At 35.2% G+C, this 22,800-nt stretch overlaps 1 protein-coding gene across 5 annotated transcripts in view; it reads right to left on the minus strand.

The window, feature by feature from the left end:
• The window catches only part of LOC145664722 (sorting nexin-14-like), a 245,233-nt gene that overhangs the window by 17,790 nt on the left and 204,643 nt on the right, over window positions 1-22,800 (minus strand). For all 5 annotated transcript variants that reach the window (XR_014127514.1, XM_081731601.1, XM_081731600.1 and 2 more), the window contains 6 exons: window positions 20,313-20,466; window positions 16,892-17,058; window positions 14,976-15,211; window positions 8,961-9,136; window positions 8,524-8,688; window positions 2,501-2,685 (listed from right to left, as the gene is read on the minus strand). Coding sequence is in view for 4 of the 5 variants with exons in the window: in XM_081731601.1 (XP_081587727.1) it covers window positions 2,501-2,685; window positions 8,524-8,688; window positions 8,961-9,136; window positions 14,976-15,211; window positions 16,892-17,058; window positions 20,313-20,466 (1,083 nt within the window). In the remaining variant the exon portion in view is untranslated. The remainder of the gene's footprint in view (window positions 1-2,500; window positions 2,686-8,523; window positions 8,689-8,960; window positions 9,137-14,975; window positions 15,212-16,891; window positions 17,059-20,312; window positions 20,467-22,800) is intronic.

A 22,800-nucleotide genomic window follows, 5' to 3' on the forward strand; every position in this document is an offset into this window, starting at 1 on the left:
CCTTGATTACAAAAACAATACACTTATTTAATATATAAAAATGGAACTGATCTTGTGAAAGAACAAGAAACGACTGGAAAATGAATTTTGGAACATACACACCACCTATGTCGAACTGGGTTTTTATCATGTCAAGTTGATTAAAATGGGTATCCTTAATAGCAGAGAGGGGAAGGGCGGCCATAATTTATACAAAAAATTGAGTATCTGACTAGTCCGTCAAATTAGGAAGATTAAACTCGATGAAAAAACTTCTCATTACAAATAAACAGATACGATCCCAGCGTTTTTAGAATTTCCGGTTTTAAGAGAAAGGGAAGCATTCTCTCTCTCTCTCTCTCCTTTTTTTTCCTGCATTAAGATCATTGCCGAGCTGTTGTTTGTGATTGATGCGAAAATAGCTGACCCGTTCGAAATTGATTTTGGAACATAGTACCTACCTCTAGCTACATTTTTATAACTTTAATTAAAAGGTGTATCCTAATGTGAGTAGAGAGAGATTCAAAAACATACACTAAAAACAGGTTATCCTACGGGTTTTTATCATTACACATTCACTGAAATGAGTATCCTATCTTCCCGTGAGAAGAACTAGTATTTCACCTAATCTACTATAATTAATGAATATTCTGTTTTAAAGAGCGTATACATTAATTTGAGACACCCTGTATCAACATATAAACTGGCACAATAGGTTAAATGGACGAACATCGTGTGCGCGGATTTTCCCATTTCTTCCACATTTTTCACTCCATCATTATTTTCATTCATCTCATCACTATTGTCTCCCGTAACCTCGGTGCAAGATCGTGGAACATTAAACTACAAAAAGACTACAAACCAAAATAATAATGAATTATAAAATAATTGACAATTTAAAAGATAAGACCAAAATGAGAACGTTAAAATATAAGAACTTACTAAATTTAAAGCGATATTTTGAAATTAAGATTCAAGTAAAAAAAACAATCATTTTTTATAACACTGTTTGAAGACAATGCAATTAAAAGTTTATTTACGAATTAGTCAACCTTCTTGAAGCTCCACGGCCAATAGCCAAAAATATAGGAATAATACTTAAAAAAAAAAAAAAAAAAAAAAAGATAATTCCTTGTCATGAAGTTAATATAATTCATTAATCTACTGTATCCACTGAATGAAATTAGTATTAATTAATGAAACCAATACTGTAAATTAATTAAATAAACCAAAATAAAAATTTTTCACTACTGTTTTATTACTTAAAAAATGCGTACGTTTTGCGAGTCCAGCTCTCGGGCTTAAATGACCTAGAGCTCAATAACTGAGCGCGGGTACTCCACCATTGTGCCTTTTTATTCCGTATCGTAATACAAGGGCAAACTAGCACACGGCATAGTACTCAATTGTATCTCAGTACACTATCCAACAACAAGGGTACCTTACAACGGAACAATAAGGGCACCCAACACATTATAAGGTATATACTAATAAAACTAATTTTACGTTACCGAAAAACGGCACGTTACATGTGTGTGTGTAAAGGCAGCTTATCCACCAAATATGTTTGATGTGGACGCGATATCATCTTTTGTATCTATTCTGTACTTCTACAGAAATAGCAATTCAAATGTGTGCCGCCTAAACGCCTGTGAATTACCACTCTTTTTCTATACTGTTTTCTACTTCTTCCCCTCCCTGCCTGGTAAAGTGATTTAAACTTTCCCTGTCTTTACGAGAACTAATCTCTTCAAACACTCCATATCAACCGAAGAAATGTACGAAGGACACTCTGAAAGTTGAGAATGGGCAACAATGACTTATCGCAGTTCGCTGAAGCTTGATCATTATTTGAGTAGTGTTTAGTTAACAAGTAGGTTTAACTTGAAAAAAAGTTCAACAAATGACTGAGTCAGGAGACTATGTAGTGAAAGCACTTGTCGTTGCGTGTTCAAACACAATGGACGTAAAAAGAGAACATTTTTGAGCAATCACTGTCTATGATTATAAATCAGGGTTAAACACGAAAGAATCCCAAACAAAGGATTGAGGTGTACATTTGGAGACAATTGTCCTTCAAAGCCACTGTCTACAACTGGTCTTCTGGTCGACCCACAACAGCAACAACAGATGTTATCGTGCTGAAAATGGAACAGATGTTAAGAGATCCTAGTTAAACATATGCCTAGATTAAGTAGTTTCTAATCCATAGTTTCCGGGGTCGCTAAGTTTAATAGTAACACTCTCGATGCTTTTGAAGTTCAAGTTCAGCTTCCATCAGTATCCGGTGGGTGACATCTAAAAATAACCGAAAACGACCGATTTTAGTGTCCAATCAATGAGATTAATAGTGATACTAGCGTGCCGTTTACGATCAAATTCATCCCTCATACGTACTTTGCGGGAAGGAAGTAGTTCAAATACTTTATATAAACCTGTTCTTCCCGTGCGAAGAACGGACATTTTAGCTGGTATAGGCAGAAGACACATTTCTAGACAGAATTTTTATTGTCTCACTCACCTGTTTGTTTACAGCTGGGATCTGAAGGGCAGTAAACAAAGTTTGAAGCCCATCTGAGAAACCAGGTCCAGCTATTCGAATAAAAATACCAGGGAAAAAGGTCCTCAAATGCTCCGTAACTTGTGTAGCTTTTGCTTCTATTTCAGCATCCGACAGCTGTATGGATTTATGATTAAAAACAGCACCTAGAAGTATGATAACCAGTATTGTAGTAAAATCAACAAAACTATCACAAATTCAAAAACAATAGTATTCAATTATAGAGTGTGGCTGTATCAAAGGCAGGCTTCCAGTAAGGAAATAATGAATAGCATGCATAAACATCTGAAAAATAAAAATCCTGATCACTTACTTATTCGGCTTACAAACTATCCTATATATAAGTATTGGAAGTTTTAAAGAATGGCTATATCCTGTTTTGTTCCTTAGTCTGTCTGACTAGAGAAGTATCAGAGCAAAAATGGTAAGAGATATTGAGAAGAGTTTTTTGTTTTACTGATTTACCATCCCAAATATCTTCTCAGTTAACTCTGCATTTAAACTGGAAATGGTAGGAATCAATGGTTTTCTTCGCATCAATTCGGTGTTTCAAGACAAGATACCATCATCATCTCACATAATATACTACTAATTTTTGTTTCAATATTTATCACCAGACATTGAGCAAAAATGGTATGAGATAGCGAGATATACTTTTTGATATGGCTTCAGCGCCCCAAGAATAACTTTTGTCTCCATTTTTTGTTCCGTTATACAAATTGAAAGTGGTGGAAATCTACCGTTTCCGGTTTTGATGTTTATGCTATACAATGTCACTTGTTTCACCTTCCTACCTCTTCTTGTTCCAGAATAATGGAGCGGTCTATGGCATCCAGTGGTGACGTCCGGTTGAAACAGCGGGAGGTTACTGACCTTCTGATTGGGTAGGGTTTGCGCCCAGGAACATTCATCAACGGCAACGGGTCGTGGATACATCATTACGACCCGGAAACGAAGCGTCAGTCGATGGAGTACAGCCATACGTCCTGTCCTCCGCCAAAAAAATTCAAAGTTGTCCCATCTGCTGGCAAAGTATTGTTGAAAATTTGCCTCATCCTGCCTATAGTCCGGATTTTGCGACCAGCGACTTTTGGTTGTTCCCCAAACTTTAGGATTACCTTAAGGGTTAACACTACAGTTGTGACGCGGAGGTGGAAGCAGAAGTTCGGTAACAGTGTCACCAGCAACCACCACAATTCTTCGTCGAGGGCGCAAGTATGTTGCCCGTAATGGGGACTATGTTGAAAAATGTGTTGCCACAATTTGTAGCTGACATTGCGAGCCTTCCTGCCAATAATTTTGCACTGGTAGACAATAGCTTTAAACTGCCCCCCAAAACAGAAATCCAATGGAGTTAGGTCGGGGGACCTTGTTGGCTACTAAACTGGTCCATGCCGACCTACTCAGTAAAATGTTCATTAAGCCATCGATTACATTACGACCATGAGGCGGCGGTGCCCCATCTTGTTGTTAGTATTGATGAAATCACCCTTCTTCGTTCAACAAAAATGGCATAACAGTATTTTCAAGCACATCTCCATATTGTGCGGTATCCCAGGTCACATCAATGAAAACATGTCCAATAAGTTTTTCGCCCTATTTTCTACACAACAACCTTACCTGCATCTTGCATCTTTGATACATCTATAAAATTAATTTTTGTATTAACCCAGTACAGGATATTTTGGTTGTTAATCTTACCTGTTACATAGAAATTTACCACATCACTTAAAACAATGTTATGAGGAAACAATGGGTTACGAGCTATCAGGGCCAACGCCTACTCACAAACCTTCATTGGTCTATCAAAATCATCCTCTGACAGTTTTAGTTTCAACTGTAATTTTTAAGGGTGTCACTTTTCCCTTTTTAATACGCTTCGAACAATTTTGACATTAACATTATGTTCACTTGATAGACGTCGCACACCCTAAGTAGACTTTTCATCAATACACCCCAACACAGCTCCTGATGTATCTGGATCAGTTGCATTTCGTGGTCGTCCCGATCGAGGTAAATCATCAACATTTCCCTTTGCCATGAATTTGCAGATTACTTTTCGTGCGGTCTTTCACCGGCTAGTGATTAGGATGTCGCTCTTTGAAGACGGCTATTACTGAACTGCGTCCTCCAGGCAAATGGAAAATATCGACTCTTGACTTTCGAGTTAGCAACCTGTCCTACCTACAAGAAAAAAGTAAAGAGACAGTCGATTTCCGTCTATACAATGTTCCCCACATAACAATATTTAAGTCTAAATGATAACATAATTTACCCTAAATCCATTCACAACTTCAAAACCGTTACAATTTTGAGAAAAAAAAAAAAAAAACCTTTACCCTAGGATTTCTGGGTACTGGGCAAAATGTTCGGTACTGAGCTAACACAAATCTTAATTCGATAGATGCATCAAAGATGCAAGGTGCAGGTAAGGTAATGGTGTTGTATAGAAAATAGGACGAAAAACTTATTGGACCTGTTTTCATTGATGTAACTTAGGATGATGCACAATATTCAGATATGCATGAAAACACTGTTATGCTACTTTTGTTGGACGATGAAGGGTGGTTTCATCAATATTGGCAACAAGATGGGGCACCGCCGCATTATGGTTGTAATGTAATCGATGGCTCAATGAACACTTCTCGGTTGCTGGATAGATCGGCATGGACCAGTTGAGTGGCCAACAAGGTTCCCTGGCCTAACTCCATTGGATTTTTATCTTTAGGGGCAGTTTAAAGCTATTCTCTACCAATATAAAATTATTGACATTGGGTACCTAAAAAGGAGAATCATTACGGCCTGTGAACAAATATCGCCAACTATGCTTGGCCAACTATGTTACGTGAGTGCGCAAGCATAGGGTCTTACGGTTAAGGATATGCATAGAACAGAACGGTGGGCATGATGAGCATATCATGTAATTGTAATTGTCTCATGTGTGTTAGCTCTCTCTTTTCCTGGTTATTAAGAATACGTAATGTGAGATGTTACAAAACTTGTTTTTTTATTTTATCCTTCAATTCGAAACTTCGCAAAGCACATTTCACAGCATTTCACATATAACTTATGCTAAATCTATTCACAACTTCAAAACTGTTGAAGGTTTTGGAAAAAGAATCTTACCATTGGGTTTATCTTCGAACGAGGATGTTGTTTAATATGTCACACGACCATGTTGCCGTTTAAAATAAACAAGTTAATTCCAAGATGGCGGACGACAACCTTAAACACGTCATGTTTCCCCCCTCACACCACCATTGATCCCAAATGACTCCTGATCGACTGCATTTCCAGTTTCTCAAATATTTAGGCCGCACCAGATTTTGTATTTTACTTAACAAAATATTATCTTTCAATTACTTCGGACATTTGGACATTTTCCAATACTGTGAACGAAGAAGTTGTGGGATTTTAGTATGTCATTTAAATAATCTTTACCAACATCTATGTCAAATTTTAACTTGTTAATAATTACTTTCTACGTTCAATAAAATTTTAAATTAGTTTGACGGTAGTTTTCGGAATTTTAGAATTTAGAGCTAAATATTTCTAAAAGTATGTGTTTTATGGAAAATTGTTTCTCTATAAAAAAATACTGTTTTCTATGTTCTATAAAACAACACAAAGTTTATCTCTTTATGTTCAACCATAGCGAAGATATTGCTATTTTTATCTGGGTATTGTTCATTTGACACTTCCAGCGGCCATTTTCCAATATGGAGGCGAAGGTCACGTGGGATTTCAGGGGACTTTTAGTATGTTGTTTAGAATATCATTCCCAACATCTGTACCAATTTCCAGCTTCTTACTAATTTGTTTCTTACTTTTTAGGAATTTGACTGCACTAAATAGAGCTTTTATCATTCCACGTTTTATGTTCTTATGGAAATGACAATTATTTAATATCTGAAGTTGTCGGATGATCTCCTGAAAATGACGGCAAGGTTGATGGATGTATTAGTACTTCTGTCGTAATGAAATCGTTTACCTTCTGAACTGCTTGTGAATTTATACAGAACCTTGTCAGAGACAGTACTGTTCGTGTGCGGTTAAATAGCAAATCTAACCTTGGTGTCTTCATTATTATCATCGCACAAACAAATGCGTGTGAACAAGCTAACAAGACTCGTGGTAATATTATTTCACGTCGTCATATTATATATATATGTCCAGTGGCGGCGATTGTAAGTTGAAAATGGGGCGGGGGGAAGACATGATCTGAATATTTGTATATCAATGTTAGTTTCCCTGGTTGTTTCTAACCATTCGTTTGACGAAACAGGATACTATCGTTTTCGGTTAAAATGCCGTAATTCATATTTTATTAAATAAATTGACAAGAGCAACGGAAGTAGGTGCTAGTCCTTTGTACTCTAAAACACAGATGTAAGAAGAGATTTGATTCCTTGCTCATGAACATCTTGAAATTCTGTCCGGAAAATTTTCTGATCGTACTATTTAATAACAAATTTGCAAAACAAATAAATAGACACTATAATATTAATCATAGTAATTAACAATGAGGCTTGTTTGGCAAAAGTTATATTGAAACTGGGGATTAATGAACAAGTTAATTTTTAATTCCACACATGCTATTAAACGTATGTTATTGCTCTCAGAAAAAGAAAGACAGTAACTACTATAAGCATATGCTACGACGTTTAAGGTTAGTGTAAAGGGACAAGTTTTGCCGATAGATGTCACTACAGTCTTCGTATCTCTCTCATGTATTTTTTACCTTTCACAAAAATTTACAATTTCTTTTATAAATTTCAACCTAGAGACTTCAAATTTTTAGAGAAGGAACTTCATAACCTATTAAAGGGAACAATCCATGCCGATATTTTATTTAGAATTTTCTTCATTGTTGAAACAGTTTCATTGTTAAAGGTTTGGATATCCATTTCAACAATCAAGCCGTTTCAACAATGAAGAAAATTCTAAATAAAAAATCGGCACGGATTATTGCCTTCGATAGATTATGAAGTTCCTTTTCTTAAAATTTGAAGTCTGTAGGTTGAAATTTGTGAGAAACTGTGAATTTTCGTGAAAGGTAAAAAATACATGGGAGATGTACGAAGACTGTAGTGCCAACTAACGGCAAAACTTATCCCTTTAAATCAACCTTAAAGATATATTTGCTTTTGCAGCTTCCCGAGACATGTTCGTGTCCATTAGGTGTAGTTTTCAGTTTCTTGGAACACATCAGAACACAATACTTAGAACCACACCATACTCCAGTTACACAAAATAATCCTAAAAACCTAGAATTATGTTGAATTCTCTAAATTTAATTGTACATACACTCGTACACCCCTAAACACACAACTTCACTCGTATATTACAATGCAAAACAATGGAAAATGTAGAAGTTTCTTATTACTCTCTATTTAATCAATATTCCTTACTATTAGAAAGAAATTTTTAGAACTGTTAATTTTTTTGCAATTAAGTTTTTTTTTTTTTTTTTTTTAATGTTCTCTCAATTAGTTTCAAAGCGGCTGATTACCATATCCAGCCCTTGTAAGAAAAAATTAAAGTATGCTGGAATTATTGTGCTCCAATAGGTTAATTTTTGGATTATTTTCGGTGGCAATTAATTGTTGTGTTGAGTTGATTTGGATTTTAACTTCCCTTTCAGCAACTAGGCTGTATGAGACGGGACTTACTGATTAACGTTGAATCCGAAGTACATGAGCCGTGGAAATTAAAACGCAATATTTGTAGCTTTCTTAACTCCACGGGAAGACAAACAATACGTACTTACGCAATGGCAAATATTATGTGGCACCATTTTTTTATGAACCAGTAATACCTACAAGAAGTTCAAAAATCACATTTCCAAATGAAACTATATACATTAATGGGTTACTTCAAAAAAGTGCGGGGGGAACAGCTGTTCCCTTTGAACCCCCTAATCGTTGCCCATGTATATATATATATAATATTTCCCCATTTAACCTTGGAAATAATACGCTCACCTTGAAAAAGACGAATCAACTGAACTATCCGAGGAACCACTAACACTTTTCTCAGCTTTCTTTCGAGATAAAATCGACACAGCGTATCGAACGTATTACGAAGTAAAGTCCGTAGTGCCATTCCGAACTGCACAGCCGATTGCGGAGCTCCAAATACTCGAACCACTGAAATATACAAAATAATAATAATAATAATAATAACAGCAACAACAACTCTATTCCATTGCACAAATATATTTTACACACGTTTCTAAATTAATGTATAAGAGAACTCCATATTTCTGAAGTTGCTTTTTGTAGTTCAACTTTTAAACTACAGACTTTACCTGACCAAGTTACTTAAAAAAATTGAATTAATTCTTGGTATACTAAGTTTCCACATATAGCTATAAATGTCTTACAAGCTCTAGAAATATTTGACTAAAGGGAGTACCTACCCATATATAAGAGGCAATCAAAAGTTCCTTGAATGGGGACGGTGCTGATCGGACTCCAAACATTTGATGCAACTTGTCTGGTCGGTTCGATGCCAAAATTATCTTTAAATACTGTGTTGGTAAGACAACGAGTTGGACACTGTTCCTCTTGACTAATATCTTTCCATTCTAATTTACTGAAAGCAGATAAACACGAACATTTAAATAAAGATGGAAACAATATCCATAACTAAAGTACAAAACCAACCAATACTTCTCAATTTTTCTCACGTTTTGATTATTATGATATTGCAATTTATAAAAGTACTTCAACTGTATTTTGAGCTCTGCCTATCTTGTTTTTAATCATAGAGACTTTATGATTAACGTCGAACATCTTTAAAACATTGCACTTCTACTTATTCTTGCAAGCTTAAATAAGAATTCAATATCTCAGTTTAATGCGTCACTCAAAGCAACATGCCACAAAATCATTATGTAAAGATTAACATACAGAAATCATCAATCTCTGGCAGGGCCGTGCCATGGAAAATCAGCGCCCGGGGCGAGAATATACGACGGCGCCCCCATACATATATTCCAAGCAATTTTTCCTATCTTTTTCCTTTTTTCTCCCGAATTTTCTGCCCCTTACTCCGGCGCCCGGGGCCGTCGCCCCGCTCGCCCCCCATGGCACGGTCCTGATCTCTTGTATAAGTTTAAGGAGATTTACTTCGTGGGTCACGTTTCTAATACCTGGCATTCTTTCAGCTTAATTTCAAGTTTGATTCTCGGTGGGCACAAAGCCTCGAATAAAAACCATGTAATAGTTCGGATCCTAATTTACACAGTACGTCCCGTCTCATATAGCATCTGTGCTAAATTAGAAAAGCTAAATTTCTATTATGTAGTCCATGGTTTCTCAACCTGGGGGCGCGAAGATACGCGGAAGAGATAAATATAATTAGAATCTAATACTGGAAAATATTTTTAAGTATTATTTTGAATTTTATTTTGATAAGTAATTTTATTTTTATACATACTGTTAACAAAAAAAAAAAAAAAAAAAGACAAAAAACAGGCCTATTAAACATTTTGTACAAGTGCAGAGTTGTTTAAAAATCAATTTAAATGACAGAGGTACGATATGAAACTAACGAGACCTGCATATTGAAATATAATTAAAATTGAAAGCTAATGATATACCTGAGCATGGCCTGATTTCATTAGTGCAGCAATGTCCGGTTTAATCTTCGTGACGCACATTATCAAGCCATTTAAAATACTCAATAATTTCTTTAACAACTGTCTAAGTTTTCTTAACCTAAACTAGAAATCACTTTATTATCATATGACTCATAATTAAGGAAGTTATAAAGTTTTAAAATTTTCAAACTGCCTCTATTTTGAAACAGTATGACGAATCGTATTCGATATTTGTAATATGAATGAACTGATCAAATTTGATTTTAATCCATTCGCTTTTAGGGAAGTTACTGTATCCATTATATACAAGAAATGGATTCTTCTATTATAGAAATACCGGTAGATGGATATCGTGAGATCTCCGCAATAGGTATATTAAAAATCCCACACAAGCTTATTATAAACCAGAAATTATAAGGGGGTCGCTGACAAGAAGATGTGATAAAATGGGATCGTGATAGGAATTACGTTGAGAACCACTGATGTAATCAATCAGTATTAACAGATTTAACAAGATTTGGTAAGGTGAAACTAAACTTTTGATTAAGAAATAACAGAGAAGTCTGGCCCATGGACGCTGGGGCCTCCCGATTCCCCGGTCATTATTCTATCAATTGAATTATGTTATGATCAGTTTACTATGTTTTTAGTGCTTTACTGAGCGGTTAGATTCTTCAGTTGTTTCATCGTTTCTACACCTATTCGTCAGGACCGTCATTAAAGCATTTGTAATGGAGGAAGGTTTCACAACCTATTGTGCCGCATGGAATAAATAGTCAATATGCCAAATGTAGCCATTGAAAATGAATTCCAGGCCCTTTTCCTGTACATTTTTTTAAATCTGTAGTACAAATTACAAAACGCTTTTAAAGTGAGTGTAGGCAAGCTTCTGCCACTCAGCAGTTTGAATATATGTGTATGGCTATTTGGTTATCTGTCTGTCCATCTTCTCTATTGCAACTTTCGTATAATTTAGGCAATTTCATTGAAACTTGGCATAAGCCACCCTCTAATCTTACGAAGTTATTGTTTGAAGTGCCAACTCGTAAAATAAGGGGTTAAAATAAATGCCTTTTGTAAGTCTGCATATATATAAAACGGAAAAAAATCACCATTAATTTGGCAAAAATTGTTCCTATTAACGCAATACGGTGGTATTTTCTTTGACACTTTTCGATCTTCGCCAGTGCTTGTGGCTGAAATCAGTCAATGATGTGATTGAAGCTGAAATCCGTAAGGAAAAATAGGAAAATTTATCTTGGAAGTTTCTTCACATATACAATATGATAAGAAAATAATTTCCAAGATAATTTTCATAAAAACTATTATACATTATGGCGAATATTTTCTTTGAGATTTCCTAACCATCTCTACCGCTTGGAGCTAAAATGGATGAAAAACGAGGGTGATTTCATCTCACCTACTTTTAAAAATGTATGTTCACGATTGAATCGGCAGCATAAAATATTTTTTCTTATGAGAGAGTGGGAATGGATAAAGCTAGTATAGATTAAGAATTTCGATTTAACATGGGCCATAAATAGGGTTGCCAATTTAGCCACTTTGTGGCTAGATCTGGCATTTTGAGAACCTGGCTAGCCACAAATTTTTGAAAAAGCCACTATGGCTTTTTTAGCCATAGCCTTTTCTGATATTAGGCACTTTTTCTAGATTCTATGCATCACTGCTGTTTTCTGAAGGCGCCTGTTGCCAATAGTGCTCACATCCACTTAACACATCGTCCTGGACTCCGGGAAATCCCCGGATTTCCAGAACGAATACAGGGAATATCCCGGCCTCCGTTCTTCACCTTCACGCACGAAGAACACGGATGTTTGTTCTTTGTTCAGTTAGGTTGAAGTTTTTGTGCGCAGAAGTTCGGAAGTGAAATAAAACGTAGCTAGCGAGCTATTATTATTTTTTTAAAAAAAAACTGGTTACCGTACGTGTGTGGTGTTAGCGCTGTGGAAGGTTGTGTGATTTATAGTAATTAGTGTCATTAATGTTAACGATAAATTTCAAAAATGCCTGACAACATAGAAATTCTTCAGAAAATGTCACTTTTCAGTGTCAATGAGGTTTTAAAACCAATAGGCTGTTTTCTTGGATCGATTTAGCGTCCTAAGAATAGGCACCTTCTGTCTTGACCCCTATTCAAACCGAAGTGGCAGAAATCAACCACTTATTGTTTTAAGAGTGATCCAAAGAATTAATTTTCTGTAGTCAATTAAGCGTCCCAGGAATATATTTCATCTCCACTCATCCCTCTACTACTTCAGATTTCAGTATTTATTACAAAAATATCACGCTATACAAACCAAACTCCAGTCCAGGTATGTGTGCATGTGACTGCTACCTGTTTATTTATTTATTTTTATTATACAACGTAACTAAAGAAGTTCCTGCCATTTATGACGGCCCATTAATCATGCGCTTACAGAGACAAAACGAAATGATGCACGTGCCTGCCAAGAGATTAGGAGTTAGACTGACCATCGACCTTCAGTAATGCAGGCACGCTGCGCACATACAGCACTCATAGCTCAGCCAGTGTCGAAGAGAAATGGAGGTATCGAAGCAGCTTATTCGCGTGTGTTTGTTGTATGACTTGATGAAGTGGGCCTGTCAGCTCCCGCATCAAGTCGCAGCATATACCAGACATTTGGGGAGAATACCGTTAACGAACGCACGGCACTGGCTCTAGAAATTTCGTTCGGGAGATGTAAGCCTTTCGGATAAACCTCGCAGTGGACGACTACATGTATTGATGACGAAGCCCAGAAAGCAGCTATCGAGGACAGTGGTCTAACGTGGGATGAACCTGCAGGTTCCATGTTGCTGAAACAGACTGCACCTGCATGGGATGGGAAAGTCACACAAGTTAGGCAAGTGGGTACTCCACAAATTGTCGGCAACCAACATGGAACGAGTGCCAGCCTGTTTGTTCTTGTTCACTCGGCATCTGAACTAGGGATGGCCACATTTTCCGGAAACCGGAAAATTGAAAACGGAAGAGAAAATTTTCCAGAAGAACGGAAAATGTGATTTCCGGAAACCGGAAAACTCTTTTTCCAGAAATGGCCATCCCTAATCTGAACACACCCATCTTTGATCGCTTGCTCACTAGTGACGAAACGTGTGTCCTCTATGACATTCCCAAGCGTATCAGAAATTGGTTGTCGCCACATAACCTTGTTTCTTACATCTTAAAACCACCTCCGAACCCACGAAAGGTTATGCTCTCTGTATGGTGGAACTGTCGGCAAGTGGGGCATTATGAGCTCCTTTCACCTGGTCAGACCATCACTGTTGACCTCTACTCTCAGCAGTTGCAGAGTGCACCGTGCATTGTGGTAAGGGCCGGCATTGGTGAATTGCAAGGGTGTGCTGTTCCTGCACGTCAATGTCAAACCACATGTGGCAAAGAGAATCCGGGAGACCCTTCTGCAACTTAGCCGGGAGATGCTGTCATCCACCATATTCACCGGACCTTGCGCTAACAGATTACCACCTATTGCATTCTCTCGACAACCACCCCCTTCGGAGATCTTTCGCACATGAGAGACCTGCGGAATGCACTGACGGATTTCTTTGCATCCACGACTGCCGAGTTTTATCACGAAGGTATTGCGCAGCTGCAGAAACGTTGGCAAAAGATCTTGAATGTTGATCGAGATTACTTCGAAACCTAAAGGTACTGTTTACTACTTTAAAACGGCAAGAACTTGGTTACCTTGTGAGGTGAAAGAAATAGAGAGTTAAATAAAAACAAACGGAAAGGTAACTGGCTTTTAAAAAGAATGAAACTGCAAGCTAATATACAAACATGAGGAACTACATGTATATGCTGGAGTGCTGGACACTATCAAAGGATCAACATTGACGACCTACTAGGGAGTTGACGCCCAACAGGATCATCGCCGCAGACACCACGGAGGAACTCTTGGAAGCAGAACAATTTACATTCAGCTTAGTCTTGCTCATATGATGTTACGTTTTAATGGTAATTTGTGAGTTTACTCGCATATGAATTGGGCACCCACACACAAACCTTGAAACCATTATTAAACATTTCAAAACATTAAAATCTTTGTTGTTTTTAAATCAAGACACATCACACAACAAAACAATGCATTTTAGGTTGATTTCTTTTGCTGCTCACAACGGAGTGTGAGTGGAACTCGTTTCCTTTCATTGGTATTGAGAAAAAAATATCCGTTTTCACGCCCTCAAAACACATACCAGTGAGGAAAGGCGAAGCCTTGTATAATACTATATTTTATTACAAAAATAAAACTAATTATTTTTAAAAAATTAAATTGTTACTAATTTGAGAAAAAAACAGCTATGAAGAATATTATATACTAATATATATAAATAAGTCATGAGAACTTTTATTATCCTTATCTATTTAATTGCACAATTTATTATCTGTTTGAGATTTTGTCTTTTTTTGGATTAATGGTCGAACTAAATTGAGCACAAAAGCGTATCTCGAGGACTTCTTGTGACCCGCGGATCACACTTTAAGAAACACTGTTGTAAGATTTTCAGCTTGAATACGTCCCGGCTTTTAAGATACTAAAGCTCTTATTTTTTCTTTTCTTTTTTTTTCTTTTTTTTTTTTTTAAATAGAAATGTATCCAATGTTCTACTCGGTGCTTGTTTAATTTTTTTAACAAGTTTACCAAATATGGTAAATTACGAAAAATCACTCTGAGTAGCTTATGAGCTTATTTATGGTTATAAATGTACTTCCAGCTCATCAGAACCCCATTAAATGCATCATATTATATCTATCTATCTACATACTGTATGAATATTCTTTACCTTGACTTAGGTCTAGAAGATTCTGTGGATAGCAAGAAATTTAAAAGAAACGGCTCTAGATGTTGACCTCTTTCCTTCCTTAAACGGAATGGTACAGTTCTGATCATTTTGCCTAAGCTTGGTTCAGGAACGATGCCGGCCATAAATTCATCAGGAGTTCTCAAAAACATATACAAAAGATCACTTCCTTTTAGGTTCGGCTTCTGAAGCAGCTTCTGTAGAAATTCTTCAAATATCTAAAGGAAATAAATAAACAAATAAATAAATGGCAAAAGAAACATTTAGCATAAAGAAAATTCTTTTTTGTGGGTCTTTAAATAAAGAGTTAAAAAAAGTTTCATAAAACGTTTCGTGTAAAGTACTGCACTACATGGGGCAGAAACATGTACATTACGCAAAAGCGATGAAAAAACATTGAAGACTTTCGAAATGTGGGTGTGAAGAAGAATGGAGAGAACTGGCTGGAATTTATAAATTTCAGCTTTCATAAACTACTCCTTAGTTTTGGCTCCAAGGAAGATAACCGGACAAAGGACATTTTGGAGACCCTCGAATTGAAAGTGCAACAATTAGCGAATCGCGTGAAAGAGATGGTTAATCATTGTAGTTGGTTTATAGTTACGATATTTCCTTCACTTCCATCGCTTATTTAGTCGTTCTAGATTAAAAATATAAATAAAGTATCAAATCTGCGGCTTAAAATGACCATAACTTTCTGGTATTGTGTTTCTCTACAACAAAATTTTCATATGCATACTGCAATACTACCGTTCAATTTCCACCTCTGACTGACAAAAATGCAAGGGAAGAGAGCCAAATTTAAAGATAATTTGTAAGGATCTAAGGTTATTTTCGGTCTTAGTCTCTGGAAGGCAGTCTAAGTTTTTCTGACCAGAATGCATAATAATACTGTAACAAAAATGATGTGTTAACACTGGATGGACTTTTCAAGTACAGCATTTTCTATAATTTTTATTGATTTAAAATTTTAATTTTATTCACGCAAGTTCTTTAAAATTTACCAAAAGTAGTTACATAAAATGGTAACTTTGGGAAAAATCCAAGTTTCTGGCTAAATTCCAGGCAGAACTAAGTTTTCAAAGTTTTCCAGGTCAGTAGACACCCTGAAATTACGCTATTCGTGAAGTGCACTTATACAACTATTACCTATTCCAAAATTAAGGAGATATTAATATAGGCACGAGTTAGTTTTCCAACAAAGACGCCACTTCACAAAAGTACGTTATTTCATATAGAAGTTTAAAATTTTATGAAGAACTCTTTGCATAACATGTATTAAGCCTCTATGATCCTCGAAAAGGGACAATCGCTCACGTATCCGGAATATTGGAGAGTTTTTCAACTTCTAGGAATAATGAGGCTAGTACTGTTTTATTATGTAAAAGAAATTTTGCACAACACTGGGCAAGAATAAATGCGCTTAATACTGGAAGCTTCAGTTATGGCACCCACCATCATCGTAAAGTTCGATTAATAGAAATTATTTGAGAACCTATGTAGCTAAAATGAAATTAACCACAATATTGTAGTGGAAAGATGATTTAAACCGGGCTGAAAATGTTCACCTTTAATATCGATGCCAACAAAATCTCTCACAATGTTAGGAGACACTTTGAGCAAGAATTTCTATACTAATAATGTTTTTTTTAAGTTTTTGCTAAGTGCGTGGAGCACTATACAGAAAATCTGAAAGTAATAGGTCCAGTGCCTTGCTGGCGGCTGACAAGATATTTTTGAAGAAATGTTACAATGAAGTGAGATTATATTACTTATGTTTCCTGTGGCAGTATCTGAAATAATAATTATTATTATTACTTGTTTATTTAATTTCATATTGTTAAGACACGCTCATGACATAAGATGTGTTAAGACGAATAATTTGTACACCTATTTACCTTTCTTCTTGCTTGCATGAATTCTATTCCTTTTGGCACAAACAGAAGTTTCTTCGGTGGTAAACGAATATCTGTGAATTCTCCATGGAACTCAGTTAATTTTGATTCAAGCACATAGAAATCATTGTACCTTCTTTCTACAGTCCAGTGACAATCTTCTGATTCATCTGTATAAAAAAAAAAAAAAAAAAAAAAAAAAAAAAAAAAAAAACATAATATATCTACTTTAGAAAAGATGCATTAAATTATTATTTAGGTAAAATAAATTAATTATTTTTCGAGCAAATGGAACACACTACTCACCTTGTAGTGTTCCTCAATTAGTTTTTTTCCCAATATTTCGAGTGTAACACAGATACGCATTAAGGGCACAATGACTTACGTCCTTTATCACATAGCAATCTTCCCTTTTTTTCCCTCAACAGCGGTAATTTAAGAATAATGCGTAAATTTTATTGATACTTATGGTTAACTACCTTTCCCAATATGTTAATAGATTGCTTTTATTATTTTACTATATACAAAATATATGTAGGTACAGTATGTCCTAAGGATAGTGCACTAACCTATTTACTTTATCTTTTTATTTGTATTTTAGGTTTTCCATCAGATGGGATCTTCTTGATCTTCACGCAACATTACTAGATAAATAAATTGGAAACAACTATAACATATAAAGAGTGAAAAAGTGACTGACTGGGTAGACTCGAAACCGGGCTCTCCGACATACCGCGCCGATGCGTTAACCACTGTGTCACCCAGTCCGCTTCCCAGAAAGCCATTCATTCTCTCACTATCGAGGTCGGCGCTCTCATCTCGGACCACGTGGGTTGTATTACAGACACCTGCTGTGATTGGACAATCCTGTGTTCGTATACTGAGCATTTTGTAACGGTTGTGATTTCATATATACTAATGAAAGATAAAACAAGCGATTTTTTTTTATTTACACACCAGACTCTATATGTGGGAATTCTATAACACGCAAAGAGTAAAAAAGTGATTAACTGGACCGAGGCTCAAACCCAGAACCTCCGGCATACTGTGCCGATGTGTTAACCACTATGCCACCCAGTCCGCTTCCCAGAAAAGCCACTCACTCTCTCACTAGCGAGGTCGGCGCTTCGGGCCTATAGAGGATTTGGTGTGTAGAAAATTGATTATTTCCTTCTTTCGTTGGTATAATATGAAATCACAACCGTCATGAGATAATCTGTATATGGACACAGGACTGTCAAATCACAGCAGGGTTCTGTAGTACAACTTAGGTGGTTCAAGATGAGAGTGCCGACCTGGAGAGTGAGTGCCTGTTCTGAGAAGCGGACTGGGTGGCGTAATGGTTGACGCATCGGCATGGTATGCTGGAGGTTCCAGGTTCGAGTCTCGGTTCAGCCAGTCACTTTTTCACTCTTTGTGTGTTATAGAGGATCTGGTGTGTGAAAAAAATCGGTCGTTTCCTTTTTCATTAGTATATACGAAATAAACTAAATTACTATGCACTCGCAACACAAGTTCTTCTACTCTGATGAGGTAAAATTAACCTGAAAAATCTATTCTGTACTTGAATTCATCTATCATATTTCTTTAGTATACGTACCATTATTCTGTGCATGTATTCCACTATTAGAACATTAAATTGTAATAATCTCACTTACAGTTTTTGTTTCTCCAATCATTTTAAAAGCACAGATTCGATGTTTTCTTAATTTGAAATTAATTTACTAAAAGACTTTATCAAAAGAAAGAAAGAAATATCATTTCTGAGCCTATCCACGACCTATATCTGTTTTCAAGCGTTTGTATTTTATGTCATATTACACTTAACTCCATGGCGCTACAACCCACAAATGAAAGAATCATTCAAATGTATTCCTTCTTTTTCTGAAGCTGACTCATGCAAAGTATATACGTTCTTAACACATGTGTATGCCAAAATAAATGCTTAGATAAACCTGATATTGCTGCGTTTTCTTCTTTGGCATTCCAATGTATTCCTTGATTCAAGTTTTTATATTAAGTTTAATCAAACCATATCTTCCTTTGGTCAACAGACCTGTCGAAATGCTACCACATACAGATTTTACTTTATACACTGCACAGAACTTTCTTGGTTAAAAAAAATATTGTTTATAACCTATTACAAGTATTTTCCGTATTAAGTAGAGGTTTTTGAAACCTGGTTTTAAATTATGTTTCTGAACTCTTTTCTTTACCCTATAATGAAGACTAGCTAATATGGGAATTGAGATCCATATTTTCTAGAGGTTTCAATTTTTCCAAATTGGAGTGTATAAACTTCTGAGCTGTAGAATACCAGGATCATACCCATTTATTGTTTTCCTAACTCGAAAACTTTGTTAATTTCGCTCTTCCATTACACATTAGAAGAAACATATCTAAGAATATCTTTTTTTTAAGAATTGAGAGAACAGATTTATTTACGAATGTAAAAACAACTGAGGATGTATTTTTGTAGGTTGTGAAAATGAATTTTTGCTTCTATGAAAAGTTAAATCCAAAAAGTTTGAGGACTTGTCTTCTTCTAACTCTACTGAAAATTGAATCTTAGTATCAATATTGTCTAATTCAGTGTTTCCTAATTGGTAGTTCGTGCAATTATTTACATCTCAATTTATAAAAGACGTTAAGTAAAACCATGGATTACCTACATATGTACTGTGTGTTGTATGCTTATAACATATATAAAGGTTTGTAATTTAATTGCCGTTAATACTTCTACCTTCCTCTCGACTACTATTACTTCACAGATACAAACATTTAAAGGCATACACTGCCTTAAAAGTAAAAAAAAAAGGGGTTCGCAACTCTAAAGTAATTATGAACCACTGATTGATTCATTAGAAAAAAAATATCATTGGTTATTACTTCTATAAATAATCAAAATTGAAATTGGAAATTTTAATCAATTTCAGTTCTCGTTATTGTAAGACTTAGGTTGAGAAACAGAGGAATAAATTAAGATATTGGTATTTGTTCAACACACCAATATATGCTTTTTGAACATATATTATTGAAGTTAATTTAGATCCTAAAATCCTCGCTCAATCATTTGATAAATATTACACTATATATAATTAAATTTATTGTGAATAATTATAGAATAATAGAGGAGTGAGTGGACACAGTATAGATCTAATATGTGGTCTATGAGTTCGGTCTCCAACAACGTTTTTGTATTTACGAAATATTACTACCTGAAATAGCTAATGTATTCAGAAAGCTAACTGTTGGGACAGTCCTCTGATCATGATTTTCCTTAGTTTTAAGAATGAAGTTCCGATTTTTCAGGACCATCTATTAATTTAAGAGGTTCACAAAAAATTGAAACTTTATAGAAGGACTAAATCTCTAGGTTTTGATACGGTTAATCTTTAAACTAATTTATACTACTAACGCATACCTTCATTTCGTATATCAATTCTTTGGATATCAATAATAAAAACAAAATACTGCTTTCCACTCAAGTCGTCTTTTGTGTTCACAGCTGGAATAGATACTCTCCAAGCATTCAGATCTCTATACGACGAAGACTCAGTCAGAGTAAGTTCCTCAGCCTTCAAAAAGAAAAGCATTTACATAGCTTTGTATATAACACATATAGCATTAATATTTTAAAATATACTGTTTTTAGGTAAGGTATGTTCCAGGATAGGGTAGGTGAAGTTTTGAAATAGCCTAAGTTCCTAAGAGTATTCCGAACTTGCCCAATATTTTCAAAATATTTTAGAAATTCCTATAGAAGTTTATACCTTTTTAGTTTTCGAACCTAAATTTCTGCTCGTTTTCACGACCAAAAAGATATTTTAATGGCAATAGGTTTTAAAAAAAAAAAAAAAAAGTAAATTAATATTATAGTGCTGCCGGTTTCGATTTTTACATGTTTTCTGTACCAGTATCTGAGAGAATCACTATATCCGTATGTTCTTACAGAAAACACACTACTGCTGCTGCTGCTGCGATTATTATTATTATTATTATTATTATTATTATTAGCTTTCTTCGTTTTTTTAACTTCCACTAAAATTTCCCTTTACAACTGTCTTGACGGAGCTATACAAAGATGAATTTCTTTAAAAATGTATGTAGTACAATAAGCATTTTAGTAATGCTCGCCAATTCCTGTGTATGCAAAGTCATGATTTTATTTTACGATCTTCCATTGGTTAAGGAAAATTCAAAGCCTAGGGCTTAATACAGTAGTAGTTGGAAATTTATGGGCAAAGAAACTATACAAGCATACGATCCTTTCAAAAAGTTTCTCCTGAAGATGTAGAGGGAGACTCTAAGCTACATAAAGGAATTAACTTTGAAAGTAAACTAAACTAAGAATGCTTGTTACTTGGAGTGGAGCGGAGGAAGGAAGAAAGAAAGAAAGAAAGAAAGAAAGAAAGAAAGAAAGGAAGGAAGAAAGAAAGAAAGGAAGGAAGAAAGAAAGAAAGAAAGAAAGGAAGGAAGAAAGAAGAGATTTCACCTTGTCTGATTTCAATCTCAATCAACATGAATAGTTTTTAAGCCTCAAACGAAATCGGAAATTATTTAATAATAGATATCCTGAAACAGTTTCTTCAAGTTGGGGTGAATTAATCCTTTTATCCAAAGGAAGCTTAGAAGACAGTATTCTATATTTAACGAAAGTAAGTTAATTCCAAGAAATATTAATTTAAAAAAAAGAAGTTATTTCATTGTCCTAATTTCAAATTTCAACAACGAGAAATAATTCCCTCTGGAAAGCCTCGGAGAAAGCCCCTGTCATTTATATATCACTTATATATATATTTCACGAAAATCGAAGAAAATTTACGCAATTATCGCGGAACATAGCTTTCAAGATGGAGTAAAGTAATCCCTTATTATTAACCGACTTTAATGCCAAGCAATGGAAGTAATTGGGAAACTTCAAAGCAAAAGCATCCCATATTGCACCACGATCGGAGAATATTTACGGAAGTTATCAGGGAAAATTATTTTGTTATCACATTACGTGCGTAAATTTTCAGGGTTGGGATTGATTTTGATCTTCTAGTTGCTGACGGACTTCAACCCTAAATACTGCATTATGATTACTTCCTTAAAGAAAGTAGCCAAAGTTAGCATGGAACGGATGAATTCTGAATCGAACAGAAGCTCGAACATGTAAGACTCAAAAATATTTTTGTGACACTCAAATTCGCACGTTAAGTATATTCCGCAAAAGCATACTTTATTCTAACAAATAAGCCAATACAACTATATTAGTACTTTCTCTGTATCATAATTTCAGTGCCATTTTTTTCTAAAAACTTTCTCAAGTTAAAAAAAAAAAATGATCACATATTTACATTCAAAAGCATACAATTCAGTTAAAAAATTAAGAAACGAAGTCTCCTACTCACACTTATATGATACGAATCTTCGAAACGGTTTGTAAAGAAAAACAATATATGCTTTGGTTAGAATATATGCTTTGGTTTTTATTTATTTATGAATGAATGAACTTGTTACATTTTATCAACAATTAACTGAAGCGCCCATAATTCGCTGGAAAGTAAGATATTAATGGAAAATATCTTAAACACAAGCAAGTCTTTGCCACAAAGACTCATTTCCTTGAATTTTAATTCACTGTGGTCCTATTGTTATTCCCACCCAACCACCAAGTCGTACCTAAATGAATTTTCCGAAATCACGATCAAGTTTAATTGCTTTCTCGCACCTGAAACGATACACTAATATTCTATGAAAACCGTTGGATAAAATCGTCAGGCTCCAGAAATAAGTTTTTCAATAGTTTTTAAATGATTTTTTCTAAAGGGAGACCTAGCTAAATGCCTTTATATGCCTACTTCACGAACATGATCAGGCATTAAAAAAACTTTCAGTTTTATATACCACAATTGTGTCCCGAAAAC

The sequence above is a fragment of the Thermobia domestica genome, chromosome 11 (genome assembly GCF_964235325.1).
Source record: "Thermobia domestica chromosome 11, izTheDome1.hap1.1, whole genome shotgun sequence".
Lineage (NCBI taxonomy): Eukaryota > Metazoa > Arthropoda > Insecta > Zygentoma > Lepismatidae > Thermobia > Thermobia domestica.